We start from the raw sequence: 22767 nt of genomic DNA, 5'->3' as shown, positions 1-22767 counted from the left end.
CAGGTTTTTATTGGAGTTCACCTGCTGATTCTATATTTGTGCAGTCTTCTGATATTCTGTTCTGTGGTGTGCCCCAAGGCTCCATCCTTATTATGTTTAGTCTACAGATGCTTCACCTTGGACCAATCTTCTGAAAGCATTCCACACTACATTCAGTTATATAGCTGGTTTAAGCCTCAAAATGCTGCCAAATTATTCTTTTTACAGGACTGTGTTAATATTCATCACTGCATCCACCCCACTACACAACCAACCCGGATCAAGGTTGGAACCTCCCATACAGACAGTAGGTCCATTCCAACCTCCAGATACCATGTGTCTGCTGTAGCAGGTGAAACTTTAGCATCTGCTTGGCCTTTTCCAGTTGCTGGGGTCCTCAGGACTGAGGCACCTATGTGGTGGATCATGTTCAGGGAAGTGGGCTACGGCGCATCCAGAAAGTATTCACACGCTTCACTTTTCCACATTTTGTTAAGTTGCAGCCTTACCCAAAATGGAGTAAATTAATTTTTTTCCCTCAACATTCTGCTCACAACACCCCATGATGACAACATGAAAAAAGTTTTGAACTTTTTGCAAATTTATTAAAAAAAAAAAAAAAAAAAAACAAAACAAAAAACCCCAACAAAAACTAAGAAATTACATGCACATAACTATTTACACCCTTTGCTCAATACTTTGTTGATGCACCTTTGGCAGAAATGACAGCCTCAAGTCTTCTTGAATATGATGTCACACACCTATCTTTGGGCAGTTTGCCCATTCCTCTTTGCAGCACCTCTCAAGCTCCCTCAGGTTGGATGGGGAACATCTGTGCACAGCCATTTTCAGATCTCTCCAGAGATGTTCAATCAGATTCAGGTCTGGGCCACTCAAGGATATTCACAGAGTTGCCCTGAAGCCACTCCTTTGATATCTGGGGTGTGTGCTTAGGATCACTGTCCTGCTGAAAGATGAACCGTTGCCTCAGTCTGAGGTCAAGAGCACTCTGGAGCAAGTTTTCATCCAGATTGTCTCTGCACATTGCTGCATTCATCTTTCCCTCAATCCTGACTAGTCCCCTAGTTCCTGCCACTGAAAAACATCCCCACAGCATGATGCTGCCACCACCATGCTTCACTGTAGGTATTGGTTTCCTCCAAACATGACACTTGGCATTCAAAGAGTTCAGTCTTTGTTTCATCAGACCAGAGAATTTTGTTTCTCATGGTCTGAGAGTCCTTCAGGTACCTGCGGGCTGCCATGTGCCTTTTCCTAAGGAGTGGCTTCCGTCTGGCCCCCATACCATACAGGCCTGATTGGTGGAATGCTGCAAAGATGGTTGTCCTTCTGGAAGGTTCTCCTCTCTCCAAAGAGGAATGCTGGAGCTCTGACAGAGTGACCATCAGGTTCTTGGTCACCTCCACAACTACGGACCTTCTCCCCCGATCGCTCAATGTGGAAGTGCGGCTAGCACTAGGAAGAGTCCTGGTGGATCTGATCTTCTTCCATTTATGGATGATGGAGGCCACTGTGCTTATTGGGAACCTTCAAAGCAACAGAAGTGTTTCTGTACCCTTTCCCAGCAGCAGAAATGTTTCCAGATTTGTGCCTCCAGACAGTCCTGTCTCTGAGGTCTACAGACAATTCCTTTGACTTCATCCTTGGTTTGTGCTCTGACATGCACTGTCAAGTGTGGGACCTTATACAGTAGTGTTCAGGATAATAGTAGTGCTATGTGACTAAAAAGATTAATCCAGCTTTTAGTATATTTCTTATTGTTACATGGGAAACAAGGTACCAGTAGATTCAGTAGATTCTCACAAATCCAACAAGACCAAGCATTCATGATATACATACTGTTAAGGCTATGAAATTGGGCTATTAGTAAAAAAAAAAAAAAAAGTAGAAAAGGAGGTGTTCACAATAATACAACCCCTGGCAAAAATTATGGAATCACCGGCCTCGGAGGATGTTCATTCAGTTGTTTAATTTTGTAGAAAAAAAGCAGATCACAGACATGACACAAAACTAAAGTCATTTCAAATGGCAACTTTCTGGCTTTAAGAAACACTATAAGAAATCAGGGAAAAAAAATTGTGGCAGTCAGTAACGGTTACTTTTTTAGACCAAGCAAAGGGAAAAAAATATGGACTCACTCAATTCTGAGGAAAAAATTATGGAATCATGAAAAACAAAAGAACGCTCCAACACATCACTAGCATTTTGTTGCACCACCTCTGGCTTTTATAACAGCTTGCAGTCTCTGAGGCATGGACTTAATGAGTGACAAACAGTACTCTTCATCAATCTGGCTCCAACTTTCTCTGATTGCTGTTGCCAGATCAGCTTTGCAGGTTGGAGCCTTGTCATGGACCATTTTCTTCAACTTCCACCAAAGATTTTCAATTCAATCAATCAATCAATTTTTTGATATAGCGCCAAATCACAACAAACAGTTGCCCCAAGGCGCTTTATATTGTAAGGCAAGGCCATACAATAATTATGTAAAACCCCAACGGTCAAAACGACCCCCTGTGAGCAAGCACTTGGCTACAGTGGGAAGGAAAAACTCCCTTTTAACAGGAAGAAACCTCCAGCAGAACCAGGCTCAGGGAGGGGCAGTCTTCTGCTGGGACTGGTTGGGGCTGAGGGAGAGAACCAGGAAAAAGACATGCTGTGGAGGGGAGCAGAGATCGATCACTAATGATTAAATGCAGAGTGGTGCATACAGAGCAAAAAGAGAAAGAAACAGTGCATCATGGGAACCCCCCAGCAGTCTACGTCTATAGCAGCATAACTAAGGGATGGTTCAGGGTCACCTGATCCAGCCCTAACTATAAGCTTTAGCAAAAAGGAAAGTTTTAAGCCTAATCTTAAAAGTAGAGAGGGTGTCTCTCTCCCTGATCTGAATTGGGAGCTGGTTCCACAGGAGAGGAGCCTGAAAGCTGAAGGCTCTGCCTCCCATTCTACTCTTACAAACCCTAGGAACTACAAGTAAGCCTGCAGTCTGAGAGCGAAGCGCTGTATTGGGGTGATATGGTACTACGAGGTCCCTAAGATAAGATGGGACCTGATTATTCAAAACCTTATAAGTAAGAAGAAGAATTTTAAATTCTATTCTAGAATTAACAGGAAGCCAATGAAGAGAGGCCAATATGGGTGAGATATGCTCTCTCCTTCTAGTCCCCGTCAGTACTCTAGCTGCAGCATTTTGAATTAACTGAAGGCTTTTTAGGGAACGTTTAGGACAACCTGATAATAATGAATTACAATAGTCCAGCCTAGAGGAAATAAATGCATGAATTAGTTTTTCAGCATCACTCTGAGACAAGACCTTTCTGATTTTAGAGATATTGCGTAAATGCAAAAAAGCAGTCCTACATATTTGTTTAATATGCGCTTTGAATGACATATCCTGATCAAAAATGACTCCAAGATTTCTCACAGTATTACTAGAGGTCAGGGTAATGCCATCCAGAGTAAGGATCTGGTTAGACACCATGTTTCTAAGATTTGTGGGGCCAAGTACAATAACTTCAGTTTTATCTGAGTTTAAAAGCAGGAAATTAGAGGTCATCCATGTCTTTATGTCTGTAAGACAATCCTGCAGTTTAGCTAATTGGTGTGTGTCCTCTGGCTTCATGGATAGATAAAGCTGGGTATCATCTGCGTAACAATGAAAATTTAAGCAATACCGTCTAATAATACTGCCTAAGGGAAGCATGTATAAAGTGAATAAAATTGGTCCTAGCACAGAACCTTGTGGAACTCCATAATTAACTTTAGTCTGTGAAGAAGATTCCCCATTTACATGAATTGGATTAAGATCCGGACTATTTGCAGGCCATGACATTGACCCTATGTGTCTTTTTGCAAGGAATGTTTTCACAGTTTTTGCTCTATGGCAAGATGCATTATCCTCTTGAAAAATGATTTCATCATCCCCAAACATCCTTTCAATTGATGGGATAAGAAAAGTGTCTAAAATGTCAACGGAAACTTGTGCATTTATTGATGATGTAATGGCAGCCATCTCCCCAGTGCCTTTACCTGACATGCAGCCCCATATCATCAATGACTGGAAATTTACATGTTCTCTTCAGGCAGTCATCTTTATAAATCTCATTGGAACGGCACCAAACAAAAGTTCCAACATCATCACCTTGCCCAATGCAGATTCGAGATTCATCACTGAATATGACTTTCATCCAGTCATCCACAGTCCACGATTGCTTTTCCTTAGCCCATTGCAACCTTGTTTTTTTCTGTTTAGGTGTTAATGATGCCTTTCGTTTAGCTTTTCTGTATGTAAATCACATCTGCTTTAGGCGGTTTCTTACAGTTCGGTCACAGACGTTGACTCCAGTTTCCTCCCATTTGTTCATTTGTTTTGTTGTGCATTTTCGATTTTTGAGACATTGCTTTAAGTTTTCTGTCTTGACGCTTTGATGTCTTCCTTGGTCTACCAGTATGTTTGCCTTTAACAACCTTCCCATGTTGTTTGTATTTGGTCCAGAGTTTAGACACAGCTGACTGTGAACAACCAACATCTTTTGCAACACTGCATGATGATTTACCCTCTTTTAAGAGTTTGATAATCCTCTCCTTTGTTTTAATTGACATCTCTCGTGTTGGAGCCATGATTCATGTCAGTCCACTTGGTGCAACAGCTCTCCAAGGTGTGATCACTCCTTTTTAGATGCAGACTAACAAGCAGATCTGATCTGATGCAGGTGTTAGTTTTGGGGATGAAAATTTACAGGGTGATTCCACAATTTATTCCTCAGAATTGAGTGAGTCCATATTTTTTTCCCTCTGCTTGGTCTAAAAAAGTAACCGTTACTGACTGCCACAATTATTTTTCCTGATTTCTTATAGTGTTTCTTAAAGCCAGAAAGTTGTCATTTGAAATGACTTTAGTTTTGTGTCATGTCTGTGATCTGCTTTTTTTCTACAAAATTAAACAACTGAATGAACATCCTCCGAGGCCGGTGATTCCATAATTATTGCCAGGGGTTGTAGTAGCATCTGCTGTTGATGCTACAAACTCAAAACTATTATGTTCAAACTGCTTTTTTTAGCAATCCTGTGAATCACTAAACTAGTACTTAGTTGTATAACCACAATTTTTCCTGATTTCTTCACATCTGCGATGCATTAATTTTGTTGGTTTGGAACCAAGATTTTACTCGTTTACTAGTGTGCTTGGGGTCATTGTCTTGTTGAAACACCCATTTCAAGGGCATGTCCTCTTCAGCATAAGGCAACATGACCTCTTCAAGTATTTTGACATATCCAAACTGATCCATGATACCTGGTATGCGATATATAGGCCCAACACCATAGTAGGAGAAACATGCCCATATCATGATGCTTGCACCACCATGCTTCACTGTCTTCACTGTGAACTGTGGCTTGAATTCAGAGTTTGGAGGTCGTCTCACAAACTGTCTGCAGCCCTTGGACCCAAAAAGAACAATTTTACTCTCATCACAAAATATTCCTCCATTTCTCTTTAGGCCAGTTGATGTGTTCTTTGGCAAATTGTAACCTCTTCTGCACATGTCTTTTATTTAACAGAGGGACTTTGCGGGGGATTCTTGCAAATAAATTAGCTTCACACAGGCGTCTTCTAACTGTCACAGCACTTACAGGTAACTCCAGACTGTCTTTGGTCATCCTGGAGCTGATCAATGGGTGAGCCTTTGCCATTCTGTTATTCTTCTATCCATTTTGATGGTTGTTTTCCGTTTTCTTCCACGTGTCACTGTTTTTTTTGTCCATTTTAAAGCATTGGAGATCACTGTAGATGAACAGCCTATAATTTTTTGCACCTGCGTATAAGTTTTCCCCTCTCCAATCAACTTTTTAATCAAACTACTCTGTTCTTCTGAACAATGTCTTGAATGTCCCATTTTCCTCAGGCTTTCAAAGAAAAAGAAAAGAAAAACAAAACAAAAGAAAAACATGTTCAACAGGTGCTGGCTTCATCCTTAAATAGGGGACACCTGATTCACACCTGTTTGTTCCACAAAATTGATGAACTCACTTACTGAATGCCACACTACTATTATTGTGAACACCCCCTTTTCTACTTTTTTTTTTACTAAGAGTGTGCATATCATGCTTGGTCTTGTTGCATTTGTGAGAATCTACTGAATCTATTGGTACCTTGTTTCCCATGTAACAATAAGAAATATACTCAAAACCTGGATTAATCTTTTTAGTCACATAGCACTACTATTATTCTGAACACTACTGTATGTTGACAGGTGTGTGTCTTTCCAAATCATGTCCAATCAACTGAATTTACTCTAGGTGGACTCCAATTAAGCTGTAGAAACATTTGAAGGATGATCAGTCGAAGCCGGATGCACCTGAGCTCAAGTTTATGCTTTATGCCAAAGGCTGTGAATACTTACGTCCACGTTTTTATTTTTAATAAATTTGCAACAATCTCATAAAAGCTTTTTCACTTTGTCATTATGGGGTATAGTGCGTAGAATTCTGAGGGAAAAAAAATTAATTTCATCCATTTTGAAATAAGGCTGTAACATTAAAAAATGTGGAAAAGTTACTACTTTCCGGGTGCACTGTACGTGGTCATAATGTCATAACTGACGTTCGCACACACTGCAAGTAAGACAGGCACATTGTGTTTACCTCCCTAACCACCTGATAATTTAGCACAAAGTGGTACAGAAGACCCCTCCAAAGAAACCCACAGTACTAACCAAAGACATCCAGTTGTCAACTTGGGTCACTAGTTGTGTGTCAGGCTCATAACCATACAGTAAAACGGGAAGCGCCAATTTTCAACATTTATCAATGTTGTGTATTAACAGAAACTGTGTAATCTGTGCATACAAACATTTTAAAGCAAAGTGTGCAATTTTTCCAATTTGGACTTATACTTAAAATGTGCATCCATTTAAGGACATCTGACCATGTGTATGGGCAGCACCCTGTGGTTGAAAAGGCAAACTGTTACTGATACACTGTCCATCAACTGGATTAAGGATTTACATACTGGACTTAATCTGTGAAACTATGAGGACTGAAGACAATACATTAACCCTCTGGGGTCCGAGGGCATTTTTTGGACAGTTCACTTGCCTGGCATAAATGTTTTATTACTGCTAACAGCTCTCCCTGCATCCCACAATCAAGTTTTATGTCTCTTTTTTCAGGACAACCTGTGCTTTCAGAATATATATGTTTTTGTTGTGTTTTATAAGTGTAATAAAGGTTTCCAATCAAAAATAGGCATGGAAAAAATAAAGCAAAAAATTATTTTCCTCACACATTTATTCAAAATACACAGCAAACTATAATAAACTGTTTTGACACTTTATAAAGGTAATTTGAGGTCTTGTGTGAAAGACTGAACAACAAAAAGGTTCAAACAATAAACACAAATGCACATTTTGAACAATATATACAAAATGGTCTATGGATTTTGTTGTCCATTGATATGGTAAACAGCTACCGTTTGCTGGGTAATCGAGAGAGTCTGGAGTTTTCCAACCTGGGGCCGTTGTGAGGGGCTGTTAATATATATGCATACATATATGACCACCACTAACTGTTAGGCTACACAGCAAGACAAGTGGGCTGCTGTATCTTAAAGAGAAGACATTAAGTGTTATAAATGTTTTACAATCATGAAAATTCACAAGAAAATAACTTAAGACTGCTTCTTTTGCAATGCTGTTATCTTTTCCAAAGCCTAAGGCAGGGACATACCATTACACGTTTAACACCCCCATGCATTCATTACAGTTAGTTCAGTCCAATCAAGTCCTGTGCGCTCAGATGGGACTTGCGCTACTCGTGGCCCGTGAGTGAAAAGATGGACAGAAAAAAGCCAGGTGGAGCTGAAAAAGCTAGATTAAGAAAAAGAAAAGCTTTGGAGGAAGATGCTGCCAAGTGTGCAAAGCTCACAGATATTTTTTCAAGAAGACAGAGCGAAGAGGGAAATGGTAAATAGGGCCGGGCAGAACAGGCTACATGCCTGTTGATGCCCGGATGTCAGCCGTATCAACATTTGTAGTACAGTACCACCTCTTCCAGCTACTTACAGACTTCACTGACTTAAGCTGGGCATACACTGTACGATATTTTCAATCTTGTACTTGGCTCCAGCTCAAATTGTGGGACAAAACCACAGGGTTTAAAAGTTCAGAGCGCATGATTCATGGTCTCACACTATATGGCCCGATGCTGTGATGCGATCTGACTGCTCACATTGTACGTTCAAAAACCACACGTCGGGGTCGCGTTTCTTTTAAAAAAAAAATTAATTTCATGCCTATCAGTGCGCACAGTGAGTGAAATCAGGTGGGGGAGACTGAACGTATATGCGCGCGCGTGCACACACAGCAGACAGCAACATGATTCATGAGAGGACGGTAAAAAAAAAGAAAACAAACATTCATAACAGGTGTTGGTACTTACACTGTTGTATAAATAAACTGCATTTCATCATTTCATAAGGAGTGTTACAGCTGCGCAAGGTGTAGCAACTTATTCCCTTATCTGTCGTAAATCCTGTTGTTGTCTGCTGTGTGTGTGTGTGTGTGTGTGCGCGCGCATATACATTCAGTCTCCCACCACCTGATTCCACTCACTGTGCGCGCTGATAGGCATGAACTTTAATATGATATTAGGTTATTGCGAGAGAATAAAAACAAAAAAAACAAGACTTTACATGAGATCACTGTTTGCTCTCTCCGGTGTTTGCACATGGACAATGTGCGAGGTAATCAGCGCATAGATGCTTGTAGCGCTGTTTCAACAGCACGGAACCCTCAGGAGTCACGACGGCCGACCAAAATATCAAACAGGCTTGATTTTCATCCAACCATATGATTTCCCATCGGGAGGTGGTCGTGAGATGTTAAACACAGCTGGTTACTCCATGTAGACTGCACGACGCAGGACGCACGATTAACCTGAAACTCAGCGGGATCCAAAAAATTCTCGCACGAGTGAAAAATCGGCTGAAAAAGGGCCAAAAATCGCACAGTGTAAAGCCCAGCCTAAAGGTGGTGCACTGGTGAGTTAACAATACCATTCTTGTTTTAACTAACTTTTTCTTTCTATTATAAGCCACCCAATTTTCACAGTCAGTCAGCACATAAATGCTGGATTTAAATGCCACAGCAGAATTCTTATTATCTCTGTGCACTGGCGGTTTGTGGGCCGGTTGGATATGAAACTCCCGGGCTGAAAAATGTTCCCAGCACGCCCCTGGTAAACAGTGCTTTACGCAGAGAAAGTAACAGAGTTATCCAGCAACATTCACATGCAAACTAGTGGAGCAATCCTGATAGTTACACACTCTTTGTTTGAGCACGTGAGATTGTCATCAGAGGCTCTCCGTCTGTTCCTGCTTTCACTGATCGCTGTGCGTAATGGTGCAGGGCGCACTGAGTATGTACTAATAGTATGTACTCATTGGAGCACCCAGGGGGCTATTCAAACGGGCTAACTAGTAACACATCACTCCTCAAAACAATCACTCAAGCACAAGCACTCAAAACAATCTTTGGCTTTTCACGTGAGGTGAATCTGCCCTACGATTGGATTTTGGAAAACCATGTGACGGTGAACCAATTCCGATTGGACACTCACATTGCGCACGTCATCATACAGCTTCTATGAGGAGTACAAAGATGGCCCAAAAAAAAAAAAATAAAGTTTCTATCTCATATCATTAAAAAGTTATTTATAATTTAGTAAAGCTTGGTCTTAGCCGTTGTATACAACGGCGTCGACCCCAGAGAGTTAATAGTGTATCCACGCGTTCTCTTTACAGGGACTTAAGGTATGACTACGTTGTTCAAGGTATTATCAACTTCATGAACATGTACCTATTTAAGCTTAAGGGAATAATAAACTCAGTTACATTTGAGGCAATTTAGTTGAAACATTTTGTTTTCTTTTGGGTATTTCCATTCATCCAGGACCACCACAGCAGATCATCTGTCTCCAAAAATAGTTTACCCATTTTTAAATTAGTTTCATTACTCCTGGTTCCAATGATGGACTTACATGTTCTTTGATGATAAACTAATCCTTACCTTAACTCAGTGATACCAAGCAGCTGTGATTATTTTGGTATTTCAAGGAGAAAGGTTTCTTACTGTGCTTTCTGTCACTTTAAAGCTCAAGTTTTGACAATGAATGCTTGATGTCGTTCCTATGCTGAGAAATGTATAACTTTCTGTTGAATCCAGAGTGTGATGGAACGTGCAGATACTCTCACACAGCTCATTTGTTCTCAACACAACTCATGTTTCACAAATACACAAACACTCCAACATAAGAGTTTGAATACGTGTTTCATCTAACTTGTCTTCCTATTAAAATCGACTGAGCTTTAATATTAGATGCACCGCTGAAGGTGTTGTTCTCATCGTAGCAACCATTTCTCATTTTCAATGTGGATCCATGAACACGGCATCACTACATTGCAGGCATATATGTCTCTGGCGATCGATAATGTCTGGGTTTGCAGATTGGAAATGTCCATTAAAACCTACTTTCAGTATGTGGTCAATTCAATAAAGACTGAACTATAAATGTCTGATCACTTGGTTTACTGCTAAGAGCACAAGAAATGTTAAAGTCAGCTAAGTTCAGTCCACTTTGCAACTGCAGTATAAATAAACCAGCTGAGGTTAATGCTATTATACAGTTAGATCCATAGGTTTTTGGACAATAACACAATTTTTGCTCATTTGACTTTGTACATGGTCACAATGGAGTTGCACAAAGCAGTCAATATGCACTTTTATTGTAACTGGACAAACTAAGAGGAGTTGTTGTCAAGCTAGTGATGTAAGATGCTAGTAAGCTTGCCTCCTAAAAAGAAGGTTCCCGGTTCAAAGCCCACTGTGCCCTATTCTTCATATACATCTGGAGCTGCATCATAGGGCACCTGATGTAAAAACCTGAGCCAAATCAATATGGTAACCTCAAGCAAAATGGGAGAGGCCAAAACAAATTAGTTTGTAATATTGTCAAGCTCATGACACAGCTAATAGTAGATGTAGGAAAATATGGGACTGAGTATTGAAAAGAAAGGGGGGAAAAAAACAATAAAAAAGTGGATAGGACGTGTGGTTGGGGATGTTGCCAAAACATTTCAATGGTACTGCAAATTAGTGATGGCAAACTCCAAGCATTTTTATGGAATGTTTAAAAAACCTTTGCAACACCTGCGATTTGGAACATTGTTCCAGAGTCCATAAAAGGAAGACATCACGTGTTGTCCTAAACGGAGTCTCATTATGTCACCATTTTGAAACCAATGATTTGAAAAGGTTGCAATCAGCAGAGGATCTATACCTGCCCGAGCATGAATAGTGCTTGTTCTAGAGTGGTAACGACCTGTGTGGACCAATGCAGCGACCACAGTGCAAAACCATTATTGGAACATCCCACTAGTCTGAAGGTTTAGGTCAATAAATGAATATATTTTGATGCCAAGTTTCAGTAGGCTGAACTGTATGCTTACATGTGCTCTTCATTTCAATTAAAAAGCTGTTTCTTTCATCTGTGATGCCACTTGGTTTTTAACTTTGCTTGTTATAAAGATGCACCGTACAATGTAAATGTCACACAGAACATTCCGTAATTAAGACTTTGGCATTTAATTCAAATGGCAATTATACAACCTTCATGTGTGACTGTGAATTGTGATGTTTGGCTTAATTATGTCCGCCAAGGACGTAACAAAATCATCAGCGTTTATGTGTTTGTCTGTCTGTTAGCAGGATTACGTCAAAACTACTACACAGATACATACAAATTTTCACCACAGATACATACATATTATGTACATATTATATCCAACCCGGATTCTGGATCAAGATTTCACTTAATATACGCTTTGAAGGATTGCGTCAAAACTACTTCACAGATTCTCACCAAATTTTCACCCCAGATAGATATTAGAGCATGGAAGACTCAACTGAATTTTGGAGGTGATCCAGATCCGGATTCTGGATCAAGACTTCACATTATACAGGCTTTGAAGGCTTACTTCAAAACATGGACATTGTCCGGCTTGAGGGTTATGATCTTTTTGCTATAAATAGGATGAATAAACGGCGGTGGTGTGGCACTTTGTCAGTTCTAGTTATCATTGTGAAATTGTTAGTAATATGTCCTTGTCTTTTGACAATATCATGGAATGTGTCACACTGAAAATTAAATGTGAAAAATCAAAAAACACAATTATAAGCTGCGTTTATAGAGCTCCTGGATCAAACATAAATATTTTTGTGAAAAACTGACAGATATGTACAACACTTTTAAAAATAATAAGCTTTTGTTTATCTGTGGAGACTTTAATATAGATTTCCTAAATCATAGTCATATAGCTGAATTTATAAATACTGTGTTTTGTATGGGATTGTATCCAGTGATTACTAGGATAACTACAAATACATCAACACTTATTGACAATATATTGACAAATATTACTGTGGGAAATATGTGCGGACTACTCATTAGTGATATCAGTGGCCATTTGCCTGTTTTTGTTGCTTTCAATTCATTAGGTGATAAAATTGACCATATTAATATTACACACTTCACAAGGAAAATAACAAAGGAAACTATGGAAAATCTTAGAAAGGATTTAATACATCAAAACTGGAGTGACATTTATATTGAGGATGTAGATCAGTCTTACGAATCATTCATTTCTATTATTTCCAATTTATAGGAGAAAAACTGCCCTTATGTGTTAAAAGTTGGAAATACGCAAAACAAAGATAAACCTTGGATCACTAAGGGACTTCAGAATGAATGTAAAAAGAAAAAAAATTGTACAAGTAGTTTTTAAAATTTAGAACAATTGAAGCTGAGAGAAGATATAAGACATAAAAACAAACAAACATGCGATCTTGTAAAAGGCAGTATTATAGTGATTTATTGGACAAAAATAAAACAAATATAAAGAGTACTTGGAAGTTTTTAAATGAAATCATAAATAAGAAAAAAGTATCCTCCCTATTTTTATACAAATACTGATACAATTGTTAAAGAAAAAAAAGCTATAGCAGATCATTTTAATGGTTATTTTGTTAATGTGGATAAAAACTTAGCAAATTCAATTGTATCATCTAAAATGTGCTCTTTTGATCACAGCAAAACAACAAAAACAGTTCTGGATTTAATGTTCATTAAAGGAACTGTTGTGATTTTGGCAGGCTCTGGGTGTAGATTCAGTTTTTCCCCTCTTTCTTTTTCCCTTCACATGCCCCAGCTTTGATTTATAGTTGTTTAATTTCATCATGGTTTATTCTCTGTTATGTTTTATGTTGTCACTTTTCTTTGTTACTTTATATATTTTAGCCATTGTTCAGTTCCATTCTAGTTTTGTTCAGCCGGTTTGTTTTTGTTTATCACTTGTTTATTTTCTCATTTGTGTTATGCTGTAATGTCAGGTTTTGTTTGCTGTTATCATGTAGTCACTGTTTTCTTTTAGTTTGTTTAACCACTTTGTTTTCTTAGTCAGTTCTTGTTTTGTTTAGTTTAGCTTTAGTATTTATTTTCCATTTATTCTCTGATTAGTTTTCATGCTCATGCCCGGTTCTGTCCTCGGTTTCTGTTTTAGCTTGGATTACAGCTCCCCGTTTCCCTCACACCCATCCGAATATGTTCTCACTCCACATCACTGCACCTGCCTTGTGTCTTTGGCTCTCTTTGTTTCTGTCTGCTTTGGGTGTTCATTCACTCATGCTCTTGGCACCTGTTCACGTATCTTTGTCTTTTCTTCACTCCACCTTGTGCTGTCCTCCCCCACTGTCTTGTGCCATGTTTAATCTTCGTTCACTGGCCACGCCCCTTTCTAGATTGTTCCTCACATGCACCTTGTTAACTCCTGTCTTATTTAAACACCTCCCAGCCACCACTCCCCCACCAGTTTGTTGCTGTTTGTACACATCCTAGCTCTTGTATTCAGTCCTGTTTTGCCTTGCTGTGTTTTTAAAATCTGCTGTGTTTTTGCCTATGCCTTTTGCCTCATCCCTGAATACTGTGTTTGCTCGTCCTACTAACCCCTGCTTGATTATGACTGCATATTTGCCTAGCCCTGTGTGCACCTTTGCTCCGCTAACTGACAACCTGTGTATCGAACCCGAGCCTGAATTAAAGATGACGACTTCTTTTACACCTAAGCCTGGTCTGGGAGTCTGCATAGAGGGTCCACCCTCTTTGGGTGCCTGGCACCTGCCCGGCATGTCAGGAATAGATGAAAAAAAAGATTATTGACATAGTTCATAAACTTAAGGTGGAAAAAAAAAATCAATTGATAGTGATAATTTTGATATGTTTTTGGTTAAAAATATTATTGATTGTATTGTTAAGCCTTTAACGTATATCTGTAATTTGTCATTAATGACTGGGAAGTTTCCTCTCAAAATGAAAAAAGCTAAAGTGATACCACTGTTCAAATCTGGTGACAAACATGTTTTTTCAAATTGGAGACCAATCTCCCTCTTACCACAATTTTCTATAATTTTGGAAAAGGTATTTGTAATGAGGTTAAATGATTAATGAGGTTAAGAATCACACTACTTCATTGGCTGTAACGGATTTCATTAAACAAATTTTCAACGTGATTGAAAATAAGCAATACACTGGGATTTTTTTTTTTTTTTTTTTTTACAGAAACAATTATAGTGATCCAACAAATCCATTATTTGCTTGTTCACAAATTTTAAAATTCTGGGACTTGATTGATTATATCACAATACAAATTATGTATGAAGTCAAAAATAAGCTTTTGCCTCAACATGTCCAGGATCTGTTTAAAATGAGGGACAGTTTGAGATCAACATTATTATTTGAGAAATTTAAAGATCCGAACTACTGTAAAAAGTCATTGTGTTAATATTTGGAATAATTCTCCTGATAATATTAAAAAACCTGGTACATTAGTTGGCTTTAAAAGGCTTTACAAAAATAATATACTTACCCGTTATAGTTTGAAGGATTAGGTTTACCAATTTTGTCATTGTGCTTGCGATTACTGCTTGTTTGGTTGTGTTTTGAAATTTTAGTGTTTAAGTTACATTGTACATGCACATTTTTTTTTTTGTATTGTTGTTTTGAGTGAAAAAAAAATACGTGGGCTGTCAATAAAGTAACGGTCCTTTTTATTTTTTTCAAAAACTATATGGATTTCATTCATATGTTTTTACGTCAGACATGCTTGAACCCTCGTGCGCATGCGTGAGTTTTTCCACGCCTGTCGGTGACGTCATTCACCTGTGAGCACTCCTTGTGGGAGGAGTCGTCCAGCCCCTCGTCGGAATTCCTTTGTCTGAGAAGTTGCTGAGAGACTGGCGCGTTGTTTGATCAAAATTTTTTCTAAACCTGTGAGACACATCGAAGACGCGGTGCGGCGGCACAGGAAAAACACCTCCGTGTTGATAACCATTTGTAAAATCCAGGCGGCTTTTGATGGCTTTCAGTGGAGTGAGTATATGAGAAATTGTTTAACAGGCAGGACATGTTCCAACTTGTCCTTAAGGCTTCCAACGGAGGTGTTTTTCCTGTGGCGGAGTGTCGCGGCGGCTGCGTCCCGACGCGCGGACCCGTCCGCACGTCTTTCATTAAAAAAATCTCCTTTAACAGTGGAATATCCGGATAAAATGCTGAAACCGACTTCTTCTGAAACTTCTCTGTTCTCTCACGACGTCCTGGATCAATAGAGCCTGAAATGTGGAGGTTTTCAGCTTGAAACAGGCTGACGACGGCGGCTGAGAGCGCTGAGCGACGTCTCGCACCGTGGGAAGTCCTTAAAGCGACAGAATCACCTCAAAATCTCTCATCAGCCGTTAAAATTTTCACTGAAAACCAGCTTAATTTTTCGAACAGTGTCCACTTCGATGTGTCTCACAGGTTTAGAAAAAAGTTTGATCAAACAACGCGCCAGTCTCTCAGCAACTTCTCAGACAAAGGAATTCCGACGAGGGGCTGGACGACTCCTCCCACAAGGAGTGCTCACAGACGAATGACGTCACCGACAGGCGTGGAAAAACTCACGCATGCGCACGAGGGTTCAAGCATGTCTGACGTAAAAACATATGAATGAAATCCATAAAGTTTTTGAAAAAAATAAAAAGGACCGTTACTTTATTGACAGCCCACGTATATATATATTCTTTTATTTTTTATGGTATAAAGGGAGGGTATTTATAAGCTTTGCTTCTTCCTTCACCCATTTGGCCACATGGGTTCTCTATTTTGGAGGTGATCCAGATACTGGATCAAGATTTCTCTTTATATAGGCTTTGAAGGATTTCTTCAAAACTACTTCACGAATTCTCACCAAATTTGCACCACAGATAGATATGAGGGCATGGAAGACTCCACTGAATTTAGGAGGTGATCCGGATTAGTGGACATCAGAAAATCTCTGATTGCTCTTGTTTGGAGTAAATACACACACAGACTACTGAACTTTCAGACTAGTGAACCTCTGGACTAGTGAACCCTTCCCAACTATGATACTGTAAACATAACTTTAGCCTGAATCACCTTTGGCCATTAAACTAAACTTTGTGAAACTATATTTCAGATTTCCAGAAGTTGCGTTGGCTATATGCCATCACACTTCTGACTGAAGTGACGTTTAGCTATCATCCTAAGTACCTGAGTATATATTTAGCCTCAAGCATCAACACTATGTCAAATTTATCCATCATAAATCCTGTCAAAATATTAATCAGCTAATGGTACAGAATACTGCGCTGAAGCTCCACCATGGTCAGGATCCATAAATATGAAGAAATTAGAATGTTAGTAAGACACACGGGTCAGTCATGGGATGTCATTCTGCAGAAACAACACTGTCACAATACAATTTACACTTACAAGGCATGTTTGTAAGAAAAACAAGAGAAGCACTGTTTCATCTTCACTGTAGGATTCCTCCAAAAATGACATAAAATGACCAATTAGTCATGTCGGCCCTTTGTGTAGATTTATAATGCATAGGTTATTCTTCTCAAAAAATAGTTTATCATAATAAAATATCTTATTACTGGCAGCAGAGCCTTAATCACTGCACTCAATGTAAGATTCATCTTAAGGGGGATCATATTATACACCTTCTCAACAATATCATATAGGTACCCTGCAGCATGGCCCAAGCAGAGGGTCACCCCATTGAGTCTGGTGTGCTTGAGGTTTCTTCCTCAGAGGTAGTTTTTCCTTACCACTGCTGCTCTGGGGGTTAGTAAGATTAGACCTTATTGAAGTGTGAAGTGGCTTGATGCAACTCTGTCGTGATTTGGCATTATATAAATTGAAATTGGTCCCCAGCTGTCATAAAACACATAGTCAAGTCAAAAATCTCCCAAATACACCGAGGTGATGCATCCTTTAAAAAAAAAAAAGCCTTTTTTATTTGTGCGCTGCAACCCTGAATCTATCTAGATACCACCCAGAGGAGCCAAGCATGAGAAAGCAAAGCAAATGTTTGAATGTTGTCCAAATTTTGGACATTATGCAAACTTTAATCTGCCATATGTAAACAGTGTAGCTCACTATCTGGAGGAGTCACAACAAACTGGGAGAATACAAACTTCTGAGGGTGAAGAAGAAGAAGAGCCATTTACATATGAGTAGCTGACTCCACTAAATTCAAAACTCAAGGGGTTGCTGGGTTCATCATTATTTTGTGTCCCCTGGAAACATTTCCGCTGCCCTCTGGTCTTAGTGCATTTTTTATGGAATACCAGCATGAAGACCAAATAAAGTAATGGTGAGAATCTCCAAAAGATGGCACAGATGAACAAAGGGGACGACTGGATGTTGACTAGTAAAAGTTGATAATAGGCTTCAGAGTAAACGTTCTGCTGTTTTATGACTAAACACATTATATGCACCAGGTTGATGACCGTAAAATGGGACATGCAGCAAAAACACGGTAGCCCTCCAAGCATCACGTGGGATTCAGGCAGACAGTGTGAATGAAATGTAATGAGCCCTGTGCATTTTACAGTCCTCAGCATGGTGGATATAAGTTATTTTGTGGATGCAAAGCACGGCGGCACGTGGGGTGAAAACTACAGGATGCAGAGCGAGACTTTAGCTCAGTTAAACAAATGGAGGGGAGCAGAGTGAAGCAATGCATGATGTTAGAAGGACGGCAGCAGCAGGAACGATGTAGCTCAAAATAGCCTATATGCACCATGGCAGAATGGAGACGTATGCATGGGACTATAAAATGCAGAGAGGAGATGAGGACAAATTAAAGGTAGTGGAATGTGAACCAACCTTGGTGAGATATCGCATCCTTGCTGCATGAAGGCACCCAGGGAGAACCACAGGCTATTAAAAATCCCAAAGTCGTTTGGAGGGTCAGGGGGGCTCAGAGGGTCTTTGGCCTCATCGTTTTCATCCAGATGCCACTCATATGGGCTGAAACGGCTGACCAGGAAGAGCACCACACTCACGCCGATATAGGCAAATACTATACACATCCAAATCTCATAGGCCAGAGGGTCCAGAAAGGAAAACACGCCAGGTTTGGACTTTTGAGGCTTCTTTATCATAATAGAGATGCCCAAACTCATGAAGGGCTTAGAGAAGTCGATCACCTCTTCTCGCACCAACGTTATAGTGAGTGGAGCCACAGCTATGTCAGCTCTCTGTGAACATTCAAACATGGCCAAAGGGAGTTAGTTTCATGGAATAAAAACACAATTTATTAACCAAAACATTACATTTATTATTAGGAATATATGAACTGAAAAAAAACTGATTATGGTCAGTAGTAATATTCATGGAACATACAGGTTTGGCACGATGAAATAATGAAAATCAGGACTGTGTGAAGGAATCTGTTATCTGAGAATGAGTCACTCAGCATTCATGTCAGCTAATGTCTTTGGCTTCTTCCACAGCTCCCCGCAAATCAAGCGGAGGGCTGGAAAATTGAGGTGGAGGAGCTTATGCAAGGGCCCCTTCACACATAGTACGAATGTGGCCGAATTGCGCATGAAGCAGGAATCGTATACAATACATGTAAAACTGGAGCTTCCACCTACACCTCGTACACCTGTTGCTACAGCTATTTGTGCACACCAGCAGCTGAAAGACAGAATGTGCGCTGTGAAAGCCCATCGAACCCTCCCGGGGCAGGTGTGGGAAAAATTCCAGGTGATACACATGAACATCCAACACCGCTCGCTTGACACTTAGAAAATGTGTGGCTATTCCCGCTGTGAGCACGAAAACAGTCAGCAGACAATCACTTTTGAGCTGGCGGTGAAATTCGTCTGAGTGCCCCCACGACTGTGAAGTTGCCAAGTACACATGTGTGCCAGAGTATCGCTCCCCCCCAATACATGGCATGCGTGTGTGTGCAAGGCCCCTCTCATCTGATCACAGAGTGACACCTTGGTCTGTTCGCTGAACGGACGGGGGTGGGGGGGCGTGAATGGCTGCCAACAGCAGCAACTGTTGACCTCTTTGGTTCTGGATGTTACAGCTACAGAACATGTATCATGTTGATGGACACACTTGTGTGTGCTTGCTGTCCTCATGTGGAAATACATAAAAACATATATCGCTTTTGCAACAGGCTGGAGAGTACACACTGACAGGCTTCCCCAGGTGATTCGAACTGTCAGATCATAAACACAGCGGGCAATCTGAATGTTGCGTCACCCACTTGAGCTCTGTTCAAACTGACGAGGTGTCTATCGTGGGACGCGCCATCCACAGGACACACGTGTTGGGCCAGACACTCACGGGGCCGGCTGGACACGCTGGACCAGTAGATGTGGACATGATAAGAGTGCACTGCTCCATTCATGCCATTTCATGTATTGTTCACTCGATAAGAGGGATTCAATAAAATGCAGTGTTTTTTATGGTGTGTGGTTGTTTTTTTTTTTTTTAAATACATCCATCGCCTTGTTGTTCAGGCATTTTTCCACACATTTTACAGGACAGTGATGGTAGTGCAGTGGTGAAGTTTCTGGCTGGCAATCAGATCTTTTGTAAATTGCAGTTTCGAATCCCGTGGCTGTCATGTATTTTTAATTTTTATTTTTTCACAGCAACTATGTGATATAGTTACACATGCTCCAGCTGCTCACATTGTGTTCCCATTGCAACGGTTTTGTGCACACTCGTGCATGACACCGTCACGTGCATGAAACCGTCACAGCAGGATTGTTCATACCTGGCTGTCGGCTCAATGTTTTCGTGGTTCGCTCATATGAGCTGTTCCGCCGTGGTTCGCCCTAATTTGTACTTATTCGTACTATGTATGAAGGGGCCTAAACAACACGCGACATGTCTGCATCTCTGTTAAATTTACCTCCATCAGATCTTGTGCAAAGCTTGGTAGACTCATTCACCGCCTCTTGCATCAGTGATAAATGTTTACAGTGAGATATTTTGAAGTGATACTGATGTTCCAACTGGTGCCTTCAATGAACTGAATGGGTCATATCATACACTTTTTTCTTTTTGGTTAAAGAAAATTCATATAGGCCACCAAATGGTTTAAAAACAGTAAGATTTGTTGTCAACAGACATGAAAGTATTGTACAATACAAGAAAAAAATTCAGGGCTTTACGAAATGACCCTGTTTTAAATCACAGGTGCGAAACTGATTCCAGAAAGGACCAAGAGGGTTGCAGGTTTTCTTTGTAACCACCAACTGCTTCAGGTGATTTCACTGATTAACATCACTTTGAGCACATAGTAAGAGTTCATCAATGAATTCACTGATGGAGTTGGTAGTTACAAAGAAAACCTGCACCCTCAAAGAAGATTGTACAAATATACATCAGGAATTGTTTAGAAAAGTCTGCATTCTAAAATATAAATTTTTGCCCATATGTATTATGTGTAAACACTGGTGTCGCTGACCGAACGGTTCCCCTAAAAATCGGTCCGCCCTGCCTTCACTGCGCATGCATCATCAGTCGCGGTTCACTGATTATCACCTCGTTTCTGCTTCAAACTGCACTCCAGTCATCATCTATCTCAGCGACAGATATCTGAAGCTTTTGTACAACAATCATTTCCGCATAAATTCAGCATTATTTCATCATAAAAGACAGAGGAAGCGATTAGAGCGCTGCAACTACACCAGCTGCTAGCTGATGTGTTCACTGCACATCAGTCATTTCAAAGCGTCATAGAGTATCTCCTCATTTATGCTTAAAACAGCCTTGTTTCTACTTTAAACTGACTTTAGAATGGTTTAAGAGGTTTTATTTTGTCATCTGATGGTTAATAATCCCATTAATCCATTTGATTGCTTTGGGTGAAGAGACTCTGTTTCAGACGAGTTGCGGAGCTCTGAAATGACGCATGTGCAGTGGAAGCAGGGCGGACTGTTCAGTCTGCGACACCAAGTCAAAAACAGGTAAAATGGAGGTGGTTAATATGTCTGAAGTGTGTCCTTCTAGTATATGCTACAGTAACAGTTGGGTAGAAGGTTCATCATTGCTAAACACCGATTATTCAGATGCAAGGCATTAGTCTCTTTCCACAGAGTGTGTGGGTGTGTCACACAGGGTGTAACCTGCCAGCTGAGTGAGGCCAATGCCCCATCCACAAAAAAATCCAAGCAAACACACTGAGTAGTTAGTGCTTCGTTTCTGCAGATTTGTGCCGTTAAAAATTTTGTTTGTGCTGCTATGGTTTTTGAGATATTAAAGATTATTATTTAGGTCATTCAGAGGTCATCATCCCCCCCCCCAGCTTGCTCCAAAATGAACCAAACTGGTCTACTTTTTTAGTGCTTCGTTTCTGCAGATTTGTGCCGTTAAAATTTTTGTTTGTGCTGCTATAGTTTCTGAGATATTACACCTCAGCTGGATGTGGACCCTCGGGTTCGCCTCATTGAATGCAACATTCCATCTTTCACCTCATGAAATATTTGTACCATTGAACTCATAAACATTCATTATTTGTATATTGTGTCCACTGTAGGTCTGCCCTCTTTGCTGAAAGTGGCTCGGCCTCCTTGGCAACAGATGGAGATGTGTTAACTCCACCCACTAGTTGATTTAGTTACAGCTCTGTGACATTTATGAACCTATAGCTGCATACGACCAGCGTGTATTTGATATGTTTAATGTTGAGTGTGCATGCTCTGAGTATGAAGAGTTGGCTGCCTGAACCTGCTGTGCTTGCACTCGCGCTCCATTTATATAAAATCAGAAATATAGCAGAGGACATGCTGAAGCCCCTTCAGTTTTGACAGGTTATCGTCTCTTTCTCCACTTAACATATTACCACAGGAGTGCTGCGGTCGAGAAGAGCAGCTGTAACTGTAGAAACCACATGCATTAAAATAATAATAAAAAAACTGCATATGGTGAAGACCACAGCTGAGGTTTCATAAAAGATGCACACCATCTTGTTAAAGCCAGTTCATCCCAAACACAACATGTGAGTGAGGGGTAGCAAAACCAGAAGATATGAAAAATTCACTCAGTCCACTTCTACTTTGAATGACTTTAAATGATTTTAGGCCTGTTGCCCTAGCATCAATTCTGATGAAAATCTTTGAGAAATTGGTACAGTCTGAAATGCTAAAAAGCTCTATGCATGCACTTGATCCGTTACATTTTGCTTACAGGCCTAACAGAGGAGTGGAGGACGCCACACTCACTCTGCTTAATTTGCTTTTTAGTCATCTGGAGGGAAGTGGGTGTCATGCCCGGCCGGCTTTTATTCATTGACTTCTCAGCTTTTAACACAATCCACCCTTGTATTTTAACCCA

The 22767-nt window shown here is 40.2% G+C and overlaps 1 protein-coding gene across 1 annotated transcript in view; it reads right to left on the bottom strand.

The window, feature by feature from the left end:
- The window catches only part of gria3a (glutamate receptor, ionotropic, AMPA 3a), a 367539-nt gene that overhangs the window by 57402 nt on the left and 287370 nt on the right, over positions 1–22767 (bottom strand). Inside the window, exon 11 of the mRNA XM_034178685.1 lies at positions 18289–18662. Within this exon, the coding sequence (XP_034034576.1) occupies positions 18289–18662 (374 nt within the window). The remainder of the gene's footprint in view (positions 1–18288; positions 18663–22767) is intronic.

This window comes from Thalassophryne amazonica, chromosome 9 (assembly GCF_902500255.1).
Source record: "Thalassophryne amazonica chromosome 9, fThaAma1.1, whole genome shotgun sequence".
Classification (NCBI taxonomy): Eukaryota; Metazoa; Chordata; class Actinopteri; order Batrachoidiformes; family Batrachoididae; genus Thalassophryne; species Thalassophryne amazonica.
This window is presented reverse-complemented; position numbering and strand designations above follow the sequence as displayed.